General features: G+C 57.6%; 1 protein-coding gene across 1 annotated transcript; it reads left to right on the top strand.

The window, feature by feature from the left end:
* The first annotated feature begins 375 nt into the window (after positions 1-375).
* LOC121096361 (ribosome-binding protein 1-like) lies at positions 376-8,090 on the top strand. Its single transcript, XM_040612258.1, has 8 exons — positions 376-495; positions 3,727-4,125; positions 4,674-4,822; positions 5,047-5,169; positions 5,353-5,505; positions 5,835-5,953; positions 6,745-6,898; positions 7,981-8,090. Exons 2-8 carry the CDS (start codon positions 3,747-3,749, stop codon positions 8,017-8,019), a joined length of 1,116 nt encoding a protein of 371 aa, XP_040468192.1. The 5' UTR covers positions 376-495; positions 3,727-3,746; the 3' UTR covers positions 8,020-8,090.
* Positions 8,091-9,913: the final 1,823 nt, after the last annotated feature.

Below are 9,913 nucleotides of genomic sequence, written 5' to 3'. Positions count from 1 at the left end.
TGGCACTCCATGACATCTACACGGGACTTGCTTCAAGAGCTACGACCAGGGAGCCTCCTGGCTTCTCAGCCATGCAAGCTCGGTCAGGTCCTCTGGCCCATTTGCTTGGCATTCATGCTTTCTGCCTAAAAAAAGAGGCAAAACGCACAATAATGCGGCATTCCAACATGCTAGTAATCGATCAAACACACTTGGTAGTAACATTAGAAGAGGCAATCGGGTCACCCAAGCAGGTAAGTCCTGCCTTAGCTTAGGCATTTGGATGGTTTTCCCTGACGGGTGTCAGAGGAGACATCTGGCTACACGCCAAGTAGCAATGTAGAAACACCAGGGAGAACGTTTTCACTGCATGCGTGCTCAGACCGTCCCCTTGTCACCGCAGGCTCTCTCAGGAGCGGATCTCTCCTTTCTAGGGCTACCCTGGATACGGCGGGTGAGGAGGCTACACGCAAGCAGGCTCCGATGGCTGACTCTGCTCCCGCTGGCTCTGGAGAGGTGGGTGAAAGAATCAGAGTGAGAATCTGGGCTGTAGAGACCAGAAAGGCCTTGCTGCTCCAAGGAACCACCAATGGATTCTTTTCTTGGAGGGCGGAGAGCCCAACCCAAGCCTGTCTGATGCGGAGAGAAGCTGCATTTTGTCAGGAGTTCTTTCTTTAACTTCCGCATGTGCAGCACAGCCTCCCTGGGTAGTTCCAGTCCACCGGCCAGCTGTCCTGTGAAGGCTGGCACTGCTGCACAACGATGCTGTCTGCCTTGCAGGCTGCAAGATTGTGGCCCAGTGCAGCAGGAGGAAGCGAGGTGGGGGCAGCGCTCTCTGGCTACAAGCCAGGCCAGCTTAGCGTGACATTTCTGAATGCTGCAGCAAGGTGTTGACTCCTTGGTTAGCAGTGTCTGACAGGCTGACTAGAACTTTGCTTCTCCACGTGGAGACGCAGTGCCTTTTCAAATGAGTAATCACAACCACACCTCTAAATCAAGCGCATTGTTAATTACTACCATTGCACAGTATGTTTGAGATCGGGTCTTTCAAGAGACACAGGGCTGAACGTCCTCTGCCACAGCAGCAGCTCTGGAAGGAATCTAACGGTTTCCAGCCTGTGTGGTGCAGATGTGCTGCTCTGCATGGCACAGCTATGGTGTCACAGACATGGCAAAACCTGCTCTTGTCCTGAGCACAGTTCTACTGCCTCCAAAATTCAGTCACACCTTGTAGGTTTTAGCCAGGGCTCATCTGAGCTCCGTCACAGGGCATTTCACTTGTGATGTTCTCATCTCTCACTAGTATCTCAAAAGAAACCCAAAAAACCCCAACCAAAACCCAAAGCCCAAACCAGCATCCAGCTGCTTTGGGAGGTGGCGGGAGCAGCTGGTGGGGTTGGAGGGCGTTTGCCATCAGTCAGCGATGCCCTTGCCCTAAGCTGGAGTGGCAAATTTTGATCTAAGTCTGATGCGGTGGCAGCGCGAGGTCAGCAGTTCTATTGGCGGTGGCAGCAGGAGGTCAGGAGCTCTGTTGGCGGTGGCATTGTGAGGTCAGCAGCTCTGTTGGCGGTGGCAGCAGGACGTCAGGAGTTCTACTGGCGGTGGCAGCAGGAGGTCAGCAGCTCTGTTGGCGATGGCATTGTGAGGTCAGCAGCTCTGTTGGTACCGGCACATTGGGGTTGCCAGGTGAGGAATGCAGGGCGCTCAGTTCCGCCCCGGAACAGCTCCGGGGAGCATTGGTCTGGCCCTAAAGCCAGCAGAAGGACGTGGGTACATGTTCTCTGGACCCTCGCTTCTATTTCCTGCCAGGAAGAGGAAAAGCAGCCCTTTTCACCCTGCAGGTTAGGAATAATCCCTCTGTCCCGACGGGGACCATCCCAAAGTGATGCTGCGTTGTCAGGAGGGAGGGAGCTGGCACCAGCTGTGCTGGGATGGAGCCGGCTGAGGCCGTTGAAATCGAAACGGCCTGGGCGGACCTGGGGTAGCGATGCCTGTAGTATCAGCTGGGATCTCGAGCGGTGCCCTGGGGTAGGAAGGTGGCCCTGCCGGGGAGGCTGGTTCCAGCTGGCGTTGGCAGCGTGCCCGCCTGCCAGCTCTCTGCTGCTTCGGCTGGGGTGCTTGGAGAGGCGGGCAGGGAGAGCTGGGCTGCTGGTTGAAACAGCCCTCAACAACCCCCCTGGGGGCTGCAGGTGACATTTTCCTTGCACTGTGTCCCCCTGGCTGCACCGGTGCGGATTCGGCTGGGAGTGAGTTCGCCGCTGTCGGCTGTTAGAAAGGGAAAGGCTCTGAGGTCTCTCCCTGCGAGCACCGAGGTTTTGAAAGATGCTGATCTCCTTAGTTATAGCCTTAATTTTGCCTCCTCCCTTTGCAGCCCCTCCCTCCTTCCTCAACCTGCAGCCTCTTCAAGAGGAAATTTGAAAATGTTTTCAGTTAGGCGCGGGGTGGGAACTTCTGATAGCCGAGGGCTTGATGCGTTGGTCACGAGAAAGCGCAGCCTGGCACCTCCTGGGGAGTGCCCCTGCGCAGATGAACTGCCTGACTGCAGCATCTGGGGGGTTGTGAGCCACGTGGAGGTGATGCCCCCACGGGGGAAACGCGCGAGCGGGACAGCGGGGAAGAGCCTGGCTTCCAGACTCGGGACGGGGTTCGGTTAGCGGTTAAGAAGAGTGCAGGCAGCAGCATCTTCCTCCGCGTGGGGCTGCACCGCGCCTGCCAGGTCTCAGACCAGGCAGTACGATCTCCGTTGCTGCTCCGTGTGTTATGGGTGGAGAACCTGAGCGTGGAGAGGAGGGTGGGAAAGGACCCTATGCCCGGTTTGCCCGCCAGTTAATGGCAGAGGTGGAAAGAGAAGTGCCACATCCAGCACTCCCTTTGCAAGTCTCGTTTCTTCCTGCGGGCATCTGCCGGGGAGATGAGACGGTTAATGACCACGCTTTGCTTTGCTTTGGCTTGAACTTAGGCCTTTTCTTGGTGTTTGCATCTCAAGGAGGTGGTAGCATCTTGGTTCTCTGTGTGCTGTCTGTAGCATCATTGCTGGGCTGGTTCTCGTCACTGGCAGCTGGGAGCAGCGACCCAGTGGGATGCGGTCACCGCGCATCCTCCCTGCCAGGCTGGGCAGAGGCCAGCAGTGCCGCAGGGCGCGGGTGGCAAAGGGAGGCGGCCAAGGCTGTTGCAAAGCTGGGGAAAGCTCTCCCGTGCATGCTTTCCCCTTCCAGGGGGGTGCTTTATTCCAAAGCTGAGACCCTGGATGCACTTCCACCTGCACCTGGGTGCAGAGAAAAGGCCAGGTGCCCCAGGGAGAGCCCAGGTCTTGGCCAAACTGCACCAGGCAGTCTGAAAACGGGCTCTCTTACTGCCGCAGGGCTGCAGGTATTCCCAAGGTCATGCAAAAGCGTCCCATTGGACATGTCATGGGCACTGTGCTCATGAATGTCTCTGATTGCACCCCTGCTTTTTTCTTCCCCCTCTTTGGTTCTTCTGGAGATTGCTGCAGCCAGCGCAAGCGGTCCCTGCGGTGCGGATGGAGCACCGTGCGCTGGCTGCGCTGCGCAGGAGCACAAACCTGGGGTGGGGGGGGTAGGGTGGGTGTCGTCAGGTTGCCCTCACCAGAGGTATGTGAATCCTGAGCACTTTTTTGGAGCGTGGTGCCATTTGGAAACACAGATGGACATAGGAGACTCGCTGCTCACAGAGAGGCTGTTGCACCTCCTTGTTGTCCCCACTAACTGTTGTTCTGGTGTCCTGCAGGCACAGAATAATAAGGCACGATGGATGTCTATGACCCTCCGACACTGGATGTTGTAGTCTTTGGAGGTTTGATGGTGGTATTGGCCATTGGGATCTTCCTGTTCTCCTTCCTGGAGAAGGTCCTCCTTCCTTCTGAGGAAGCCTTGGCCAAGCAAGGCAAATACAATAAGACCACCCAGCAGAAGCAAAAAGAGAAAAAGCAGAAAGAGGAAGCTGTTGAGAAAAAAGGAAAGGAAAAGGAAGAGAAACCAAATGGAAAGATCGCAGAGCAGCACCAAAGTGCTCCAGCTGTCAGCTCCGTCACCATCAAGATACCAAATGTTCTTCCAGCCCATGAGGAGCAGAAGCCTAATGGACCTGTCAAGAAGGCAGCTGCATCCAAGAAGAAACGCGAGCCAGGTAAGGCCAAGTTCCTCTGCGTATATCCCCGTCGAGTAAGCCGGCAGAGGGATCGGAGAAGGGCTGGAGTCATCTCGTTCCCTTAGCAAAGAAAGAGCTGGAACGAACCTGCCTAGTGAAAGGCAGGAGACGACCTTGCTGCTCTGCGCCACCGGCACCGCTGCGTGGAGCGACGTCCCCCAGCGAGGCTGTGTCACGATGGAGTCCAGCTTCTGATGCCCACCATGTCTCGGCTCCCTGGCATTAGCAAAGCGTGCCCAGCTCCGGCTGGAAACGCTCAGTGTGATGGAGGGCGGTGGCAGGGCGGCAGGAGCAGTAGCAGAGCCAGGCAGAGGTGGCAGCTGGCTCAGGGAACGCTTGTCTGTGGTGAGCACCGTCCCCAGCGCTCGTCACATTGCTTTCAGTTAGAGAGGTATCAAACTTGGCTGTGGACATCTGGGCGGTTGCTGGCGTGAAATGGCAGTTATGGGGTTGAAGTCAACTGAGGTGATGCTACTCAGCCCTGCCGCTGGCTCGAGCGCTCCCAACCCCTCCTCTCTCCTCCCCAGCACCTGCGGACTCGGATGGGCCCCTCTACCTGCCCTACAAGACGCTTGTGTCCACAGTCAGCAGCACGGTGTTCAGCGAGGGGGAGGCCCAGCGGCTCATCGAGATCCTGATGGAGAAAGCGGGCATCGTCCAGGACACCTGGCACACGGTAGGGCTGCCAGCACCGCCGTGGCCGCCAGGGCTGGGCCGAGCCTCGGGGGGTGCGCAGGGGTGAAGGCAGCCCGTTTTCGGGCAGGCTGTCCCCCGAGGGTCAGCCTTAGAGATGGGAGCTGAATTTTCCCTGGAGCAGAGGGCAGGACCCTGTGCGTGTGGGGGGGAGGGGTTGGATCGGTCGGTGGCGGTCCCCGCTGATGTGCCACCCTGTGCCGGCAGGCCATGCAGAAGGGTGGCCCGGTCGCTGTCCTGAAACGCCGGCTGGAGGAGAAGGAGAAGCAGCTCGCCACTGAGCAGGAGGCTGCAGCCGCTGCCAGAAACAAGAGGCGGGAGCTGAGCAAGGTAAGTGCCGCGCAGCCCTCCCGGCACCCCTGGCACGGGCCCTGCCCATCACGGCATGGGGGCACCTCCGAAGGAGTTACACTTTTTAAAGCCTTCTGAGCTAGGAGGCCACTTGTTTCAAGTCCCCTTAAAGTTGGGAAATTCCTACGCTCAGGACTGACCGGGTGGCTTCTCTCCTCAAAGGAGCTGGTGGCCGAGCGGGCTAAGGTGATGGCTGTGGAGGGCAAGCTGAAGGAGCAGCTGCTGGCCCGCGAGCAGGAGATGGCAGCGGTGCAGGCACGCATGCAGGCCAGCTACCAGGACCATGTCCAGAAAACGCAGGAGCTCCAGGACAAGGTGAGCCCCACACGCTGCTCTGTTGCCGGTGTCTGCCGGCTGGCCTTCGGTGGCAGGTGCCTGGTCTTTTGGAGAAGACCGAGGTGGACGAGGGGACCAGAGCCTCAGGGAGGGGCGAGAGCCCCGCAGTGCTCCTGACCCGTGGTGCTCAAGCTAGAAGAGGGATGTGGGAGCATCCTCATGGGATGCGGCAGCCCCGGGGCTCTCAGCATCAGCAGACACCTCGCTGTGGCTTCCTTGCCAGTCCCTCTTGCTCATGGGGTGGGCTTCTCAGGAGAGAGCAGAGGGACCGGCGGTGGCGGCATTAACCCCTGTTGGGCTCTCCCTAGATCCGGACCCTGCAGGAGCAGCTGGAGAACAGACCCAACACGCAGCTGGCTCGCCTGCAGCAGGAGAACTCCATGCTGAGGGATGCCCTCTACCAGACCAGCAGCTGGATGGAGAGCAAGTAAGACTGGGGCGGGGGGCAGAGCCTGGGGCCGCCCTCTGGCAAGCCCTGGGGGTGGCTGTCCATCAGGCTTGGCCACCCGCTTTCTGGAGGGTGCTTCTACAGGCACCCCAGCTAGCTGGAGGTAGAGGAGGGAGTGAGGAAGAGATTGCCAAATGGCTTTTGGGGGCCTGGCAGGGGAAACGAGGATGTTTTTCCCAAGTGGAAGGGCAGGGGAAACCCTCTCTGCTTTGGGGTCACCTGTGCTGATGCCAGCGGAGGGGGGGCAGAGGGGACCAGAAGGCGCTGCAGCATTGCTCCCCACTTCGGGGAGCTTGTGCTCACCAGCTTCAGAAGAAACGTAGCTGGCTCCTTGATGGGAGCGGTGCTGCAGAGAACCGAGACCTGCCTGGTGCATACAGAACAAACAGGAGCTAGGGAGAAGAATTTCACGCTCCTTTCTATAGGAGGTCTGAAATGGCTGGTGATTAACAGCGCCCAACTAATTACAGAGCAGACTCCAGCTGCCTAGAGTGCTTTCTCCTGTGTCTGGGAACACAGATCCTTGCGACTTCTCCTTCATGAGAAAGGAATGTCTCCTGTGATGGAAACGCAGCTTTTGAAAAGTGATGTGCCAGCTCTCTGCACCCCATCCCTGAAGCACCAGGCGTGTCCCAGAAACAGGCGAACGCCACCGCTGAGATGTTTCAAGCCCTGCTACCAAGCCCACAGGAGGATGTGTTCCCCCTGGGTAACGCCAGGGATGCTTGACTGGCCTGGGGGCTGGAATAACGCTGCTTCTCTTGGTGCAGGCACAACCCTGAGCTGGCCAGGTTGCGGAAGGAGTACGCCAAGCTGATGAACAAGCTGTCTGAGAAGTCAAAGGTGCTGCAGCAAGAGGAGCGGCAGAGGAAGAGCCTGGAGCTCAAAGCGGCAGCCTTGCAGAAGGAGGTGGAGCAGCTGCAGGTCAGGCAAGCGCCTGCAAACCTGCTCCCCTCAGAGAGATGGGGGCGGGTGGCTGAATTGTGTGGGATCCGTGGGGGCTGCCCATGGGGAGAGCTCGGGGGGAGATGAGCGTCCGCATTTGGAAAGCGAGCTGCCTGGCGGACCTCTTCATTGCCTGCTGCCCCCTGTCAGTTTGTCACATGCAACGAGCTCTATTGCGCATCCCCGGCAAAGCCCAGGGGGCACGCTGCCCTGGTGGGAGCCGTTCTCGCTCACCCGTGAAGCTCACCAGCCGGCTGTGAGGGTGGGGGGAAGCCTAGATGCTGCACCCTGATGGGTGGTGGCCTCAGGTGAGAGAGGAAGCCCAGTGGCCCCTGCCAGCGGGTGCTCACGAGGACGTGGGTGCTCCCTCTCGACTCTGAAGCCCTTGGTGCACGAGGTAGAGCTTGTGGCCTGTTTGTTGTCACCGGGGGGTGCCTGGATTTGGGGTTTTAGGGGTGTTTAAAGGACACCTCCCAGGCAGGGCCTCTGAGCACGCCGCTGGAGCAGTGGCGCATCGCTGGCTTGTGGCCACCGAGGCGGCTCAGTGCAGACCTGAGGTGACCCGAGATGTTCTGGAGGGGGGAAGGTCACCAGAGGGCCAAGGGAGGCTCAGGCAGATGCCTTCTTTTGACTCCTATGTAGGAAAAACTGGTAAAAAATATAACAAGGGACCTGGACCAGGAAACAACCAAACTCCAGGAGCTACTGAAGGTTACCCAGGACCAACTGGCCAGAGGGGGAGAAACAATAAAGAAGTGAAAGAACAGCTTCAGGAAATGGTCCTTGTGGTGGCCACAGCCATCCCTCCCCTTGGTGCTGGTGGAGGCAGGGGGAAGCGCGTGTCAGGCAGTGGTTGAAAACCAGAGACAAGGTGGCACTTGCTGCCAGAAACCATCTGGGTGGCTTTTGGGAAGCTCGGGGAGCATAGGAGATGGTGGTCATGGTTCTCCCTGCTCAAAAGGCAGGACCTGGCCCACCTGTGAAATGCTTTGATGCTTGAGCTGCCACGAGGGTAAGGTTGAGACCCAGCTGAGTAACCCACCTCTGTTTTCCTTCTCCAGGGGGAAGAGGAAGGTTTGAAGAAAGGGACTTCAGCCTGACCAGTCTATGAGCTAGACCTTACCGCTCCTAAAAATAAAAACATATACTGACTTTACTGTAGGTAAAAGTTACAAGCCAGTAGGGACCTAAACCCTAGGTTTGAAACTAGGTTTAGTAACATTTTTATTATTACATATTATATACTTTTTATTGGAAAATAAAATTGCAGAAAACCCCAACCAGTAAACACTGCAGGCATATGTTTGTAAGAAAATCTTCATAGTGTTTTGTACAACCAACAGTTTGTTCCCCAGGGAGACGCTCCGGCCACGTCGGGGCAGGCAGAACCCACGCATGTGTGAAAAGGGAAGACTGTGCTTGTACATCAACTGCTGCAATTATTTCTTTTTATTTTTTCTATATTTTTCTTTTTTGTTGTTGTTTGTTGGAGTGAAAGAAGTGTGAAAGTGCGAGCCACCGGGAAGGAAGCCTCTCTTTGATGGGTGGCTTTTGTGTATTTCTGGGTGTCGGTGCAATTACAATGACGTAGTGAAAAGAGCTTATCCTTGCTTCATTTTCCCGGTTATTATTTGTTAATTTTTATTAAGTTTGCAAGCCAGCCAGGTGGTTGGGGTCACTGAAGAAGGCCCCTGCTGTGGCCGGGAGCAGATCCTTTATTCCCCGCCTTGCTCGCTGTGCTGCAAACAGCCATACCTTCTGTTTTTTTCCTCCAAGACACGCAAAGGAGAGAACCCTTCCCTTCCAGCCACGTGTGTTTTCACGCTGGCCGTGCAATCCCGCGGTCCCCTGCCATGGGGTCAGGCTGAGCGTGGGGACAGGGCAGAGCAGCGTGAGCGTGGGGACAGGGCACAGCAGCACAGCCACGCCAGCCCGGCGCAGGCTGCTCCTGCTCGCTTAAGCCGCAGAGCACCCCTGTAATTCTGACCCTGCAGGTGCTGCGTGGTGGTGGTCCTCGGGCACTGCCGGGCTCTCCAGCCTTCTCTCTCCCCTTCTTGTGGCTTTTTTTTTTTTTTTTTTTTTTTTTTATTTTTTCGTTTTTTTTTTTTTTGAAGTTGGTTTCTTAGGGAATGGCAGAGACCACGTTGCAGCTCAGTGCCTGTCTCCTCACAATAAAGCTGCTGAGCCCAGCGCTGACATCAGCGGCATCTGAGGAGCTGGTGGGGGGAAAAGGCCCCCAAAGGACTTGGTACCTCCTGGGTGTGTGAAGAACCAAGGCCAGGAAGGGGGATGAAGGCCAGACGCGCCTCCGTTTTGCTCCCAGAGAAGTCAGCGTGTGCTCAGCCTCTATATCAGACACAGCAGAGACTCCACGCAGGCAGGACTGGGTAGACACGTGTCCTGTCCCCCCAGCACTGCAGCTTTCTGGGTCATGATGGAGAAGGGATGTGCAAGTCACACTTGGGCTGTGGGGTCTTTGATCAGGCAAGAAGATGGGGTCCTGCTGAATTCAGGCTGAGGGAATGGCAAGCCGAGAGCCCCCCACGCAGCCCCCCACTGCCCCTCGGACCTGCCTCCCACCCTTGTCCAGAGGCACCAAGCTAGCTGGGGCTTCGCTGACTGAGCAAGGGCTGCCGTCCCCAGAAGCCGGGGCACCCATCAGTGCTGAGCTCGTCAATGCTCATTGCAGAAATGGGCTGAGCACCTTTGGGGGGTCACGCTGAGCCGCGAGAAGGACCACCCCCGCCTCCCCAGATCCGGTGGGTGGCTCGGTGACACCCCTCCATCACTGCCTGCAGTGCCTCTCAGGATGGGAGGTGATGGAGCGCCGCACCTGGCCAGAGGGCTGTGTGTCCCCCGGGAGGTGGTGGCCCCAGCCCCTTGCGCGGCAGCTGAGACCCCACGCACTCACTACAAGCCCTGCTGCTGCTGCACCCCCCCAGCCCTGTTGTACGTGCATAGGCTGCATACCCGACAAGTACCCCCGGGCTCTGG

Source organism: Falco naumanni, chromosome 12 (assembly GCF_017639655.2).
Source record: "Falco naumanni isolate bFalNau1 chromosome 12, bFalNau1.pat, whole genome shotgun sequence".
Taxonomy (NCBI): Eukaryota; Metazoa; Chordata; class Aves; order Falconiformes; family Falconidae; genus Falco; species Falco naumanni.
The sequence above is the reverse complement of the archived record's forward strand: the minus strand, read 5'-3'. Positions and strand labels throughout refer to the sequence as shown.